This window comes from Dendrobates tinctorius, unplaced genomic scaffold (genome assembly GCF_039654945.1).
Source record: "Dendrobates tinctorius isolate UK_male_01 unplaced genomic scaffold, ASM3965494v1 ptg000544l, whole genome shotgun sequence".
In the NCBI taxonomy this organism is placed as follows: Eukaryota; Metazoa; Chordata; class Amphibia; order Anura; family Dendrobatidae; genus Dendrobates; species Dendrobates tinctorius.
In genome coordinates this window covers 337,566-354,204 of record NW_027362202.1, presented here as the reverse complement: position 1 = coordinate 354,204, position 16,639 = coordinate 337,566, and the positions used below count along the sequence as shown (strand labels likewise).

Genomic DNA, 16,639 nt, shown 5'->3' with positions numbered 1-16,639 from the left:
GATAAGTCTCATAATATATTTTCCAATCGCCTTCCTTTTTTTTAAATTTTTTTGTAGCTCGAATTAAACGAACAGGGTTAGATCAAGCCAAAGTTTTTGTAGGAAACTGTCCTGACATGTGCCCTGAAAAGGAGAGATACATGAGGGATACTCGCAATCAACTTAGCCTTTATGAGTTCCTTCCAGGAACAGACAAGGTAATTGAATCTATTACCGTCCTTCCTCCAAATATTTTGAGAAAGTCATGTATATCTCCTCAAAAACCTTTGGCGTTTGTAGCATTTTTTGTGTTCAGTTTGCCTTGATATGTCTACATTTTGGTCCGAACATGACTTGCACAATCCCTTTTTTTTCAAAGTTGGACCATGCAGCTGCAATAAAAGAGTACAGTCGCTCTTCAGCAGATCAAGATGAGCCCCTGCCGCACGAATTGCGCCCGTTACCAGTGCTGTGTATGACTATGGATTACATGGTGACCAACATCATGGATCAGGGAGAGGAAAATTACAGAGAATGGTATGACTTTGTTTGGAACCGAACACGTGGAATTCGGAAGGTGAGATCTGCCTGAGCTGATCTACTGAAAGATATGTCTATATTGAAACATCAAATAGTTTTTTTCTTCAGTTTATAGAATTCAAGAAACTTTTGTTATGCCTCCAGAAAAACATTATGTTAGAATTAATGAGCTAACATGCTCAAATAAGGTGTTATCCGCCATGCTCTTGTACTAACCGAGTGTCTTTGGCGTGTTCGAATAATATGTTCGAGTCCCTGCAGCTGCAAATCTCAAGGCTGTTCGACAGCTGTAACACATGCAGGGATTGCTTAACAAATAGGTAATCCCTGCATGTGTTGCGGCTATCGAAAATCCGCGAGACATGCAGCCACAAGGACTCGAACATATTATTCGAACACGCCGACGATACTTGGATAGTACATGGGCATGGCGGATAATACCTTATCAGAGCACGTTCGCTCATCACTAATAAAAATGTTTGGGCTGAAATGATTTGTGGTTGAAATTACAGGGATTGTAAGAAATCGGTCCAAGTGTAGTTGATACCATAAAATGAACATTTCTTACCTGTTGATGATTTTGTCTCTCTAAAGGTACTGTCACACTTAGCGATGTACCAGCGATCCCGACCAGCGATATGACGCTGTCAGGATCGCTGGTACATCGCTAAGTGGTCGCTAGTGAGCTGCCACTCAGGCAAATCTCACTAGCGACATCGCTGGGGACGGGGGTCGCTACTTACCTGTCAGACACGGCGATCCTGCGTCCTCCCGCCCGCGTCCACACGTCGCTCGTCGTCACAGCAGGAAGCTGACGACGAGAAACGGTCCAGGACGTTCTCGCGTGATCAGCGATAACCAGCGGGGGAGCGGTCGGAGGTAAGTATCAGACACAGCGATATCGCTAGCAATATCGCTATAACGTCACTAGTTATAGCGATATTGCTAGCGATATCTCTTAGTGTGACTGGCCCTTAACGCCACCTCTCCACTGCTCCCTTCCGCTGCTTGTTTGCACAGCTGCAGCGGTGACATCCTGTCTAAACTAGGTGATTGTTAAAGGTACTGTTGTTGCCATGTGCCTTAATATCACTGCTGAAGGAGGGAGTGATTGTCTGCAGCATTATTTTTAACCCCTGCCCTACATCTGCCATACATGTGCATAAACAGTTGAGCCTCCCGTGTGTTCTATATACCAATTGCTACCGTCTAGCCTCTTACACGCTGCTGTCAATCACTGACAGCGGCATTTAAGTGGCTCAGTCTGGTGGGGGAAGGGTGCATTAACTCATTTCTCGCCCCTTTTCTAAAGACCCCTTGCACTTCCATGTTTGTATTGTAGACTTGAAAGGGTTTTCTAATTTGATTGACAATGTATTGTGTGTAATGTATAGTATAAGTGGTCAATCAGTTGCAGGTTCTCTTGTATAAAAGAAAAAAAGTTTAAATCATTCTCATCCTTCCCTTTGCAAAAAAAAGTCTGTTCTTTGGTTAAATAATTTTTAATCTACTAATAAAAAGCACAAAAAGTGATCAAAATGTTGTCTATGTACTCCAAAAGCAAAGACTGCAGCTTGGCATAAAAAAGCTCTTTATAAATCTCCAGTAACATAAAGATAGAAATTTTATGCGTGTCAGAAAATGACACCATAAACTTACCGTATTTTTTGAATTCTAAGAGGCTTTTTTTTAATCACAAAAACTCTTGTGAAAAAGTCTGCGTCTTTTATTCCTGAGGCATCTTCCTGTGACGGAGAAGAGCGCTGTTGCCATTTCCTCCCCGATCACAAAGAGAGCTCCATTTTTGTTTCGTTTTTTTTTTCCCTCCAGCATAAAAGGGGAGGGTTGGGGATTGAAATGCAGGGTAATGAAGTTTACTAATGCCTTATGTTTTATAAGTTTATAGCGTTTTTTTTCTCTTCTTTTTTTTTCTTAGGATATTACACAGCAGGACTTGTGCGATAGATTTACTGTGTCTTTGATGGAGAAGTGCGCTCGTTTTCACATTCACTGTGCGTATCAGCTTTGTGAGGAGCCAATGTCCTCATTTGATCCAAAAATTAATAATGAGAATTTGACAAAGTGTTTGCAGAGCCTAAACCAAATGTACCAGGACCTACAAAATCGTGGCGAGACCTGTCCTTGTGAGCCCGAGTTTAGAGGCTACAGTGTTCTACTCAGTCTCAACAAGGGAGATATTCTCAGGTACATTCTTATTCCCCTTTTAATGATGGAACAGAGTCCATTTTGGATTGTTTCTTTACAATGAATATAAAAGATGCCATAGAATTATTGCCAGCACAAAACCAGTGTGGATAATGAAAAAGACGGCTTTACTGGTGTGTTTGTGTTTTTTTGGTTTTTTATAAATTCGTTTTTCTACCTTTCTTAGATGTCATATTAAAACTTCTGTTGGCATCACGACAAATCAAATAGACAGTAATGTAAGCAAAAGGCTCATGGGCTCCCTATATAGGCGTCATTAGTTTCTGGGCTAGAATTTTTACTTCTTTAAAGGGGTTGCTATCAATATCATCCAAACTGAAGACCTTATATAGCGATACAAAAGTATCTCATAACTATATGTCAATAACTGACCAAAATGAGTGATTACTTGACACTCCACCAAAGTATATATCCCAAAAGAGACGATTACGGAATCCAGAGTATAATGTAAGAAACAACAAGATTTTTAGTTGCTTACCGTAAAATCTGTTTCTCTGAGCCTTCATTGGGGGACACAGAAACCATGGGGGTGTATGCTGACACTATGCAGAAAAAAGTTAGCTACTCCTCCGCAGTGTACACCCCACCGACAGGAAGTAGGATGTTCAGTTAGTGAGAAAGCAGTAGGAGAAGCAATCTGTAAATGAGATAAAAACCACAGAAAACACAAATCCATACTGTAACAATATTATACAGTAAACCGTGCTGTTCAACTTGGGAGGGTGCTGTGTCCCCCAATGAAGACACAGAGAAACAGATTTTACGGTAAGCAACTAAAAATCCTGGTTTTTCTATCGCTTCATTGGGGGACACAGAAACCATGGGACGTCTCAAAGCAGTCCCCACGGGGAGGAAACAGCAAACAACTCCAATCGGGACGAGGAAGTCACCCTCATCACCTGCAAGGTCACCTGCGAGGTCTTTTCACCCCGACCGGCGCTTGCCGAAGCTAGGCATGGGCTCTGAAAAACCTCATGGACCTGTGGAGGACATATGATCGCACTGCAGAGGTGCCAGAAGAAGGCCCAAAGAGTACCACCAGGAGGACACACACTGCCCGGGCAGTGTGCGTCGTACTGAAAGGAGCGCAGTCGTTCCTGAGCCGTCAACCTTACTAATGTCGACCAGATTCCACGAGCAGACGCTGACCTGGAGGCCAGAGGACCTCTGTACTTCAAGCCGGAGCTTGATAAGTACCGTTGCTGTGGCCAGATAGCCTGATGAGAGAGCACCACGAAGGAAAAGTTAGAGGCGGACGAAAGAAAGGGAATTTAAGGTGATGTAGAGTGGACCCTTGATCCACAGGAGGTGTACCACAGCTGCTATAGAGTCTGTGAGGCCCTAGAAGTGGTGGAGAGCCTGAAAGGGAAGGCTACCAACTGAAAAGGAAATTAACCCGTCTGTTGCAAAAGCAGATATCGGCAAAGTCCTGAAGAAATCAGGACCTGAATAAGAGCTCCATGGAAAAATCATGCGATTCACAGGAGGCAAATGCTGAATGAAGAAGAATTTCTTCCTGAGAACAAGGATGGACTCAATCCTAGATCCCGAAAAGGCACTCTGAGGAAAATGCGCTGAAGAATGACGAGGTTCAGCCTGAGGAAGGAGAGCGCTTGTCCTTCCTGTGACCTCCAATATTTTATCGTATTGGAGCCACACGGAAGGAACGGGAAGCTGGTGAGGGACTTCTTTGGAGAGAATTTAGCTTGTGAAACAGAAAACCAAATGAACCCCTAGATGGGAACGATGAGGCAAAAACTCATGTTTCCTGCAAGAGAAAATTTTTGGACAGTGAGGACGGTCAAATTTTCCGACCGGTCCACAGCAAGAATGCTCTGATGAGCAAGCTAGACCACTTATCTATAGAACTTTGTAGCACGGGTGGAGACTAAGGCAGGACACGATATAGTGGCGGATGGGTTCAAGGTTGACCTTGCCAACTACTGTGTGAATTTGCCGTTGGAATCTCTGAGGGATGCACTTCTGGGAGAGGAAGGACCGTAGAAGCGGGAGACTTGGAACCGGAGGGTTCGTAGTTGCAGAAGTAGTCTAATTTGCGAAGGGCTCGGGAGGAAAGAGATATACTATAAGGCGCCCTCTTCTTTGGAAACGGCTGAAGGCTGTTCTGTGAGAAAATGACAAGACCTGAGAACAGGCCACTGAGAACCTGCGAAAGAGCCGAACACTGAAAACGTACTGAATGGAACCAGGGGATAATCTGGATCTCATCGCCGCGATGTAGGCTCTGGATGGCTATGAAAAGACAACTGATTGCTCGACTAAGGAGGTAGAATGAAGACTATACTGGATGACTTTGAGATCAAAAGGAAGATAAACCCAGCATACCGGGATGAGGGTGGATATGGAAAAAAATAGTGTAGCTGGACTTAGAAAAGTGATTAGTCGAGCAAGGAAAGTCCATGCAAAACATGGATTATGTCAACTGTAAGGAAAGTTGGGTCTAGGTAGATCAAATAGACACCAGAAGACAACTAGGCTGACGAAAGGCAGGTCAATCTGTATGACGATGTAAACGACCGAATCCATCCTGGACCCTCTGGAGCAGGGAGGAGATTACGGTGTGTTGACCCGCTACCCTAAGTCTAATACAACACGCGCCCGAGGATAACAGTGAAAAGATAAAATACTAGCCGAAGGAAGAAACGCGTTATCACCAGACTCATCCTTGGATCCAAGACTGGAGCAGCTTTCTACTCCGGTCGATGCTTGCGCAGAGTTAGATCCCACTCCTGTCTGGGGTGGGATACTTTTCCTGGTCACGGTCAGAAGTCACATGTCTGAGCTGCTGGAGGCTTTACTCGGCGTCTGTAAGAAAGAATAGGTAAGTTCCGACAGATGAGGAGCTTAGGTATTGTGGTAGCTCGAAGGCCCTTAGGGCAGGCTAGAACTTATAAACTACTGTTAGCCAAACATTAAAGATAGGCGGAACACATCGGCAGTAAAGATAGCTTCTGGACAGTACAGTAAACTGATCAGAAGATGGCAAAAAAAAAAAAAAACTCCTGTGGGGCAACTCACACTTAGGGTACAGAGCATGCCGCAGTAAAACCGAAACCATCCGTACCTGACACGAGAGTCTGACCCACCTGAAGGTTGAGTATCCAGTTATGTTGCTACCAAGATCCACTCTGTGGGACAGAGATCCGTTCTGTTTGGACATGGTAGTGCTTACGTTTAACTGTTAACAAGCCACAGATGTTATTGACAATGAAATATGTAGCTGAGAGGTGTCTTTGACTCACCTGAAAGCGGCTTGTAACCGCAGCTGTAGCCTGCCATGAGCAATAAATGCCGGGACCTCACCTCGAGTGGCGATTAGACGGGATCTTAGGCAAAGGCTGCAAAAGACTGTGAGGGACGCGAAAGAGGACGCTCCTGACTCACCTGAAAACTGTACAGTATAGCCGGATCGGTGTAGTTGATGGCCTCGGATACGTTTGAGTTACCAGGAAGACGGCATGTATTGACTAAACATGTCTGGTAGAGGACTATTCAAGTGCTTGATAAGGGATAGAGTACTGCTGTAATATAACGCGAGGAACCTGAAGGCTAGAGCGTCTGACTCGCCTGAATACGGTACAGAACACCAGTACCACTGAAGCAGTCAACCCCAGACACGTCTCCACAGTAATACGGCTGTTTGAGCTACTGTACCTGGTAGGTGATGCGTTTGCAGCCTGGATAGCGGATATAGCCCAGCTGCAATCGTCTCTCAGTATCCTGTGTACAAATCAGCGTGGAGAGAACCCGGAGAAGGGTATAGGAGACCGCCAATTCTGAGTTGCGGAGCGGTCTAGGCCTGGATACCTGACGACATTAGGCAGAATAAAGGCTTGTATGTTGCGGTCTAGGTCTGAATACCTGACTGCATTAGGCCGAATAACGGGTTCTGTACTGCGGTCTAGGTCTGAGTACCTGACGGCATTAGGAAGAATAACGGCCTCTGTATTGCGGTCTAGGTCTGGGTACCTGACGGCATTAGGCAGAATAACGGCTTCTGTGCTGCGGTCTAGGTCTGGGTACCTGACGGCATTAGGCAGAATAATGGCTTCTGTGTTGCGGTCTAGGTCTGAATACCTAACGACGTCAGAATAATGGCTTCACGTTTAGTAAGCCGTGCCACGAAGTCTGTAGTGAAGTAGATTCTGACCAGTCAATTCTGACGGTAGAACAGTAGGCCTTGGATCAGAAAGAGACTAAACACTACTCTCTGTTGTGCGCCATGGTTCCAACTTCTGGACCTGCGAGTTGTGGTCAGCTTCTTTATCCGCTGAGCCACAGCAGACATTTGCCAGGTTACACGGACTTCTATCTAGCTAGAAGTCCGGCCCAACCCTTGGGACGTGAAGAGACAGAAGCAGCTCCTTATTCTGCTTATAACAGTATTAATCCAGTGTCCGGAGGGGCCTGCAGAAAAATGAAGGGCGAGTGCCTGTGAGCCATAGATATGGGAGCAGTTGCTATGCCAGGACCCCAACGTCTTTATGTGAAGCAATGGGTGAGACCTGCTCTGCGGAAAATCCAGGCACCTATCTGTAATGGCCGAAAACACAACAATCGTGTGAAAAATCAGATCTTCGCAAGACATTCTGATGCACTAGAGACTGCGCGGCAGAAGATTACAATTACGCCAATAAAATACACAACTCTAGAGTACTATTACGTCAGTGACTGTACAGCTCTAGAGTACAATTACTTCGGAGACCGTACGGCTCTAGAAAAAACATTACGTTAGTGACTGTACGGCTCCAGAGACTGTATGACTGGGTCAACTGGGGGCTCCTGGACGGAGGAAGAGGACCACAGTAGAGGAAGAGGAGGAGATGGAGTGACTTAGAATTAGACATGAGAACAATCCCACTAAGCGCTGCCAGAAGGTTAGGGGACAGGAGAGCAGAGGAGGGAGTCAGTCTGCAGTGCAGCTACTTATGGCAGATGTCCTGTAGGACATCCTGGCTGTAGAGAGAGACAGGCAGGTCCCATAAATGGATGCGGCTCCTCTGTACCCCAGCCGGAAAATGGCGTCTGTTAGAAGACGCAGGGCAGAACGCACACGCTGTGAGGGCGGCCAGAACACCGGGAAGCCCGCTCCCAGCTAAATGCGGGGCCCGGTGGAGCAATATAGTGGCGGCTCCAGCCCACAGTGGAGGCTGAGGGTAGTGGGCGGAGCCTGACGCCACACAGGAAGAGGAGAGAAAGAGACACAGGCGGGAAAAAAGCCCGCACGGAGCCGAGAGGAAGGGGGGCGGAGTCAGCGCTGTAACTAGGCCCAAGATGAAGCCGGGACCTAGATTACGGCCGGTGGCGCCGGAGGGGGGCCCCGCAGAGGTCCTAAAATAGCGCCTAACAGGTCCCCACAGTGGCGCCAAGGTGCTAGAAGTGGCGCAAACAAAGCGCCATGACGCCGCTTAGACAGGCTGCAAGGCAAAGAATAGGAAGCCTCTGTGTGCCAAAACCACTCTCTTCCGCAAAGGATCTGCAAGGCAGTGCTGAGGCCCCCCGGAACCAGCCGGAAGGTATGAACTGCGCTAGCCGCCCAAACCACCCTCTCTTTGAATAAAGGTTTTTTTTTTTTTTTTCGCCTTCTTCTTCCTTTCCCGTTTTCTTCTCCTCTTCAGCACCTGGGGGGGGGGGGGGAAGAGGGAAAGTACCTCCTCAGTCACGAAAATCGGACGTCCGGAATCCATGTTGTGGGACGTCCGTGTCTCCTTGACCGACAGGCTCTGGTGGGCGAGTGGGTGGGTGACGTAGGCAGGACCAGGTATTCTTTCTCTTGCGAATCACCTAAACACACGTCTGTGTTAGGGATTTTGGGTTCCTGCCTTCCAGACATATGAGGATACGGGGTGGCAGTACACGCCGTACTCAGTCGCTGTATGGGAGTACAGTAGTGAGCATTCACACTGTATCCCTCCGTAAACCTGAAAAGAAACGACGCACATTAGGTAGATAAGGGTCTAGTGAAAGACCCGTGTCCAACTCCTACTGACACTAAGCTAAACTAAACATCCTACTTCCTGTCGGTGGGGTGTACACTGAGGAGAAGGAGCTAACTTTTTTCTGCATAGTGTCAGCCTCCTAGTAGCAGCAGCATTACACCCCCATGGTTTCTGTGTCCCCCAATGAAGCGATAGAGAAAAGATATTTTATTTATTACATAACATAACTAGCACAATGAACACATAAAAAGCAAGCAGTTAAAGGCGATGGCACATGGTGTCAGAGAACTACATATCCATAAAATTAGTAGCAGGTATGAGAATCAAGATAAATAGATAATAACAGTTGGAGCCAACAATGATGGCATTTCCCTAGGAATTACTAGATAAAAGTCAAGAGTAGACCATGAAAGTATATGGGTCCTAAAATCACATATAGGAAGATGCCAAAAGTTTATAATGGGGGGCTACCCAATATTTAAATATATGGGTATACCGTGATGTTTGCAAAAATATAACAACAATACCAGTGGTATAAACATTTTCAAAGACAATGCAGCCTGTAAGATTATTCTGAGAAAAATGAAGCGTACATAATCCAGAAAAATATCTCACCCATAATAACCTGTATGTGGATATGCAGAAAGTGACTGCCCCAACACGCGTTATTATGGGTGAGATATTTTTCTTGATTTTTTTGCCTTATTTTGTAATACCACCCAGCCTGTGAACTAGCCTTCTGACTGAATTTTGAAATGGAAAGTAATTTGGCTAGCCCCTATTTATGCAAGAGGAAAACCTTTACTGCTTATACAGTGAACCGGTGTCACTGCCACTATGAAGATAGTGCGAAGGAGGTTGTTTTCATGGGTCTGCAGCTGTCTTTGTTTATAGGATTTTTGGCACTCAACTCGTTGCAAAGATGAAGAATTTTTATTTGCAGTCACAAATATAGACGTTTCAGCTGTATCAACTAGCCTTCATCAGTAAACTGCAAAGTCGACAAAAGTATATACAATATACAATCAGATACTACAGATAATCAATCCATGAAGATATCAATAACAGAAGAAATAAGTATTGATATGTGCACAAGTGGTAGGGAGGACGGAACAAGGTATATAGGAAATGTGGCTCATGGAAGGAAAAGAAACAGAAATACTCATAAAAGTAAAAGAAAAAACATCAAACCTACCAAGACTGCTCCTATCTCTATAATTTTCTGGACATCTATGGTAAGACAAGATTTAAATCAATAAAATTATCCTGTTAAGAAGTAATCAATGTTGTCTATATAACTGTAGAATATATATATATATATATATATATATATATATATATACTCACTATATTGTACGACCAATAGTAAATTAGGTGCTATTGGAGGTGATACCATCCACCATGTAAGAACTGGTATATAAACCTGGTTCAAAAAAAATATATACGTGTCTGTGAGCAAACATTACAGTTGTGTGGGAATATTACAATGTATGACGATACTGGAACTAACCTGTAGATTTCAAAGAGAAGGGGTAGTAGAGAAATATTCCAAACGAGAACATATACAGGATCTAACATGGACACAGTATACCATTAGAATTTATATAACCTTAGGCGTTATAATGTATATCATGTTGAGTTTACTCACTATTAGATCTCTGACTTTGAAAAGCTCCAAAGGTTTCTCCAACCAGAAGTTGGCATAAACATCCTATGGCTATGCCTGAAGGGAATTGTCCCAGAGGGGATTACTTGTGGGATCTAGCATAAAGGAAAATGATATACATTATAACGCCTAAGGTTATATAAATTCTAATGGTATACTGTGTCCATGTTAGATCCTGTATATGATCTCGTTTGGAATATTTCTCTACTACCCCTTCTCTTTGAAATCTACAGGTTAGTTCCAGTATTGTCATACATTGTAATATTCCCACACAACTGTAATGTTTGCTCACAGACACGTATATTTTTTTTTGAACCAGGTTTATATACCAGCTCTTACATGGTGGATGGTATCACCTCCAATAGCACCTAATTTACTATTGGTCATACAATATAGTGAATATATATATATATATATATATATATATATATATATATATTCTACAGTTATAGACAACATTGATTACTTAACAGGATAATTTTATTGATTTAAATCTTGTCTCACCATAGATGTCCAGAAAATTATAGAGATAGGAGCAGTCTTGGTAGGTTTGATGTCTTTTCTTTTACTTTTATGTGTATTTCTGTTTCTTTTCCTTCCATGAGCCACATTTCCTATATACCTTCTTCCGTCCTCCCTACCACTTGTGCACATATCAATACTTGTTTCTTCTGTTATTGATATCTTCATGGATTGATTATCTGTAGTATCTGATTGTATATTGTATATACTTTTGTCGACTTTGCAGTTTACTGATGAAGGCTAGTTGATACAGCCGAAACGTCTATATTTGTGACTGCAAATAAAAATTCTTCATCTTTGCAACGAGTTGAGTGCCAAAAATGTTTTGATTATTCTATACTGGTGTGAGAACCTTCTTTTGTGCATCGACACAGCTGTGCCACGTTATACAATTGTTTGTTTATAGGAGGCATAGGGGTTGTAAGGGTGTGCAGCAGTCCCTGTTATTATGGGGGAGTTACAATGGCATTTGGTCGGATTTCCAAATGTTTTCAGTTGTCACTGTAAGGGTTAACATTTCCGCCAAACACGGACCATGTTTGGATCACAATCCGGGCTCGACTGCTAGAATAGGGAAAAATCTCCACTAGCCTAATGTATGGGGATTGCGGATTTGCCAGCGTTGGCTGTGGTAATGCCGATAGCTATAATCTCTAGGAATACAATGGGTAGAGCAATAGGTCCTGAGGCCACACAAAGCGGTGCTAAGGCTCATTTCACTGTGCAAAACTGAAAAATATCTGTTGCCTATTACAATGCACTGGATGGGGGCGCCATAGCTGTGGCCTGCAGGAAAGCGCTGGCTGGAGCCACGGTGGTGGTCCTTAGAATAACATGGTGGAGTGAAAGGTAAAGCTCATTGGAAATCATGTTCCAAAAATGATTACTTTGTTTTACCTTTAATTTTTTATTTACTTATTTTTTTTTACTATTTTTACTTATGGAACACATCCTATTTAGAAATACTGTGACGATGCCTAAAGTGAATACATTTATTTTTTTTCTTCAGAGAAGTACAACAGTTTCCGGAGTCTGTTCGTAATACAGAAGAAGTGAAGTATGCTGTCCAAGTGTTTGCTGCACTAAATAGCTCCAACTTTGTCCGATTCTTCAAGCTTGTCCGTTCTGCATCTTACCTAAACAGTTGCATACTACATTGCTATTTCCCCCAGGTAATAGATGTTTTCTGGATTTGATCAAGGCTTTCTATTTTTGTTATTTCTTGGTGCAGTTTAATGCCTTACCCTACATCTCTCGCAGGTACGAAGAGATGGTTTGCGTGCCTTGAATGTAGCGTACACCATGAGCTATCAGAGACCCACCTTATTTCCTTTAGAAAACATGGTTCGTTTTCTCTTTTTCCATGATATCGAGGAAGCTACAGATTTTCTTACATCTTATGGTTTAAGTGTTAGTGAAGGGTAAGTGTACCTTAGAGTGGCAATCTTGGGAATTTACAGTCTTAATTGTCCTTAATACTTAGTGTGTTTTTTTTTTTTTTTTTTCCACCTGAAAGTTTTGTAGAGCTGAATCGTGCTGCATTTGTTGAGCCGTTGATTCCTTTTCTGCCAAAGAGGAGCTCATATATCAGTTCTAAGCGGCAAAAGTCTATAGGGGAAGTTGTGAATGGAGCTCCGCTCCCACAGTTTTCACTGCATATGCCTGTTTGCAGCTTTGATGCCCAGAATAAATATACTGGAAGTTGTAGTATTTATGAACCAGGAATACCAACAGGTAAGTAAAAAAGAACTTAACAATAAATGAAACTTTGTTTCCTGCTTCTCAGTCTGCGTTAACAAGTTGGTGTATCCCCATTACTAGCATTGGGGACACCGAACATACCACTAGAAGGCTGACACTAGGCAGAACAAAAAAGTGTTGGCTCTGACAGGTGTGCTATAAAACTAAGCACCTCCATTTTAGCCTAGTGTCTGTAGGTGGCAGACATGGCCTTTATTGTGCTTGCTGCATGTTTTTTTTTTTTTTTTTAACTTTCTATTTTTTTTCTTCTTTGCAAGTGGTATGAATGACGCCCACAATTTTCTAACGTGCAGGGAGTCCACGGCATGAACTAGAGGGTGCTGGTTTTTGCTTGATACCAATCTCCCATAGCAGCTTCTGTGGAGTTGACATGACCCCACTAAATTTTTGTGGTCAGTGAAGGAGTGACCCTGTGGGCAGCCGAAGATGTCAGACAGGTGACTATCATTAGTCCATCAGTTCTTCTTTCAATCATTTTGCAAAGATGCCTTGGGTACAGTTTGCTCCATTTGTGCTGCTGGACTTCATTGGTGGAACACTGCCTTGAATGTCTCTTGTCTGGTCTTCCCTGGATTTTGTTTGGCACCCTTCTGAACCATCCTCCCCCAATTTGTTCTATGTGATCCCTCTTGCCCTTGCCCCTCTGCAAGCAACCTATTTTGTTTGCTCTCATAGTGAAAATCATTTACATTGTGGTTAGCCAAGCCAACTCTTGTTGTGGTGCCTTTATCCTAGCCCTTTTCAGAGCCTCTATAGCCCTTCTCGAGAATTGAGCCTCACTGATTTGGTCGTGTGTCTATGGCTCAAGCCTCAAGTACCAGCATTATTCCATACTGGAATGAGTCTCTGCCCATACAGAGCTGATGAGTATTCTGTAAAAAAAAAACAAACAAACATTAAGTTGGCTTCTACCAGAGCTGGTAAATCAATTAGGCACATTCAGTCCCCCAAAGGGTTTGATAGCTTCTTTCTTAGGAGTTGTTACCTCAGTAGTCCTCTAGAGCCACCATCTTGCCTCTATCTGAAGTTGGGTCTCTCAGTGACACACTGTATAAGTTGTTTTGATGCTTTCTCCAATATGATGTATATGGTGAGGGATTTCTTTTTTTACTTCTACTTGGTTCAGCAAGGTTTCTACGGTCCAGTCTAGTCAGAAGCACCATGGCCTGACTACTGCAGCTCCATTCAGTAGGATATTCTGTACCTCTCCATTCACTGACTTCTCACCTAAATATGTCTCTGAGGGTTCCCTCAAGTCTACATGCCTGATGGCCAGAAAAATAACTAGATTGTTTTTCGCTGATACGTTTCTCTCATGTCTTGAACCAAAAATCCAAGAAGACCTTTTTTTAACCTCTCATAGGAGGTACGGTAACTTTTTTTCTTTGGCTGGTGAGTGGACAAAATCTACTGATTTCTCATGGAAAGTGTGCTCTTTTTCCCCTCAGTACCACAAATGTTCACAGCCGTTTAGATGTTCCCAGAGTTTTTTAATCTTGTTAATATTCCTCTTCTCTGGGAATGACAGTCTTTCGATTTCTCCTAGCTTGGTGGACTCATTGTTTGATTTCTCCTAGACAGCTAAGCTATTCGCCTCCTCAACATGAGTTTTTTCCCCAACTCTAGCCTTTTTTTGCAATGCTTTCATGTAGATTATAGTAATTGCTAGAACAAGGAGACCTTATTTTCCCTTGGGTCACCCATTACATGTACTTTCACACTCTCTTTGCTTGATCACACCTACTCTCCCTTTCCTCTACTACTTCTCTTTGTGTCAGATTTGATGTTCTTCGCCCCCTGCTTGCCACTTCTGTGTATAAATCTGAATGATATACTGGTCAAAGAGGTATTCCCATTTCCAAGATCTTATATAAACTAAGTTTCTAATAGGTGGTATTTGCTAATATTATTATTGCACCTGCTACATAGTGGGATAGGATCTTGGAGATGAGAACACTCCTTTAAGTCTACTTCAAGAGCGATTTTAACCTTTTCAGCTCGCATTTCCTACATAATCACCTTCGCACCTGCATGGGTCGATTGTTTTACTCTGTCGCCTTATTGGGGGACACAGAACCATGGGTGTTATGCTGCTGTCCACTAGGAGGCGACACTATGCATAATCTGAAAAAGATTAACTATGGCTCCTCCTCTGCAGTATACACCTCTGGACGGCGTTGGCCTTCTCCAGTTTTTGCTTAGTGTCGCAAGGAGGCACACCTAAATTTTTTTTTCTTTACTCGTTTTTTTTCCTGAGGATTACAGATGAAGAAAAGTGGGTCTCCTGTGAGACTCCCGGCATGGCTCCTTCCTCGGTCCCCTATTACGGGGTGCCCGGATGAAGTCGAGATGGCTATTCCTCATGCCGCTTCTTCCCCAGTTCCTTGGGTACTGGTTCGAAGTCGAGACCCCCCTCCTTCCCCAATTCCTTTTGGTCTTTGGGTTGAGGTCGAGGTGGAGATAAAGACCCCTCATGGTGACAGCAGCACCCTCCCTAATCCCCCTCTGGGGGCATTAGGTTGAGACGCCTCAGGTAGGGTCTGTACAAGCAGCACTCTGCACCGCATCCAGGAACCCCAGCCCTGCTGCGGGCTCCTGTCGGGGCCGGGGGTAGTGCAGGCAGGCAGTGCACAATACAGACACAGGGCTTCCTGCGTCCCTGTCTCTGCGGCAGCACCAGCTGTAAGCGACTGAAAGGCACCCCTCACAGGGCCCCCCTTCCACTTATAGCCCCACCGCTATCCTGCCTCTAAACCCGGGGGGTCCGGTTCAGATCCGACCCCCTCCAGGACTTCCACCCCGGCCTGGAGCCCTTCCAGGCATGAGGCAGCTAATTTAGGCCGCGGCTTCGGCCTAGCTGAAGCCGCCGCCCCCCGGATGACAAATATGACGCTCTACAGCGTCATAGAGGGGGCGGATCGAGACAGGGCACGTTTTCATTCAGCTCTGCCGCGTTTTTTTTCTGCTCTCCGCCCCCTTCTTCTCCTTCCTCTTCTTCTCGGCGGCCATTTCTGCTGCAGCAGAGACATCAGCAGGACCAGGCCAGCCAGTCTCCGGGGGGCACAGGACTGTGGATTTTCGTCGCTGGACCTAGGGGCAAACTGGTGGGGTAAGATCACAGCTGGGTTTTTTTACTCAGGCTGTGAATCCATATTCCCTACAAGGCTCCCCTATAGGTCCTCTGCATAGCCGCCCCTGTAGGGTCCTCCGCATAGGCTCTTCTGCACCCTGTGCACTATGCCGGGCTCAAAGTCCAAGAGAACCAGGCAGAACTGCTTTTATGCATTCTGCACAGCCTGCAAAACCTCTCTCCCCAGTGGCAGCACCTACCCGCACTGCCGGGACTGTATGCAGGCTACTGGGTCAGAACCCCAAGAAGCCCCTACCATTGCTTCGGTGTCTGATACCACGCTGGAATGGGCTACTCGGATGTCACAATCTATGACGCAGTCTATAGATAACCTAACCTCCACATTGCTTCAGGCTCTGCAGGGTCATGCCGCGGCTATGAACGTTACCCAGCAAAGGGAGAGCTTAAATCAGAGTCGGGCCGTTCAGGGCACATCCTGATGTAAGCGGACCCACAGGTCGCGTTCACCTGCGTCATCCTATAGCACACGGTCATCCCCCTCTAGGGAAAGACACCATAGCTCCAGGTCACCTAGACATCCCCTACCAGGGACAGACAACGCAGATCTCCACAGCCATCTCCGACCACAGAAGACCCCCACCCCAGTTCACCCACCAGGGGACGCCTCAGTGATACACAAGATTCGTAAGGCATCTGTGACTCCGACTCAGACAACGAAACGGAGGGGTCCCTGATCCCAATTCCCCCTAGCAATACAGCGCTAGTTGAGGATGTAATCTCTTCCATCCATCGGGTGCTGGATATTTCTGATCCGCCCCCGGAGGCCCCAGAACACAAGATTTCCTTTGAAGGTGTTCTAAAACCGCCTAAGGTCTTCTCTAATCACCCAGAATT

The 16,639-nt window shown here is 44.8% G+C and overlaps 1 protein-coding gene across 1 annotated transcript in view; it reads left to right on the top strand.

Moving 5' to 3' along the window:
• The window catches only part of LOC141078365 (germinal-center associated nuclear protein-like), a 103,964-nt gene that overhangs the window by 14,533 nt on the left and 72,792 nt on the right, over positions 1–16,639 (top strand). Inside the window, exons 6-11 of the mRNA XM_073565113.1 lie at positions 58–197; positions 359–556; positions 2,456–2,724; positions 11,903–12,065; positions 12,154–12,314; positions 12,410–12,627. Of these exons, the coding sequence (XP_073421214.1) occupies positions 58–197; positions 359–556; positions 2,456–2,724; positions 11,903–12,065; positions 12,154–12,314; positions 12,410–12,627 (1,149 nt within the window). The remainder of the gene's footprint in view (positions 1–57; positions 198–358; positions 557–2,455; positions 2,725–11,902; positions 12,066–12,153; positions 12,315–12,409; positions 12,628–16,639) is intronic.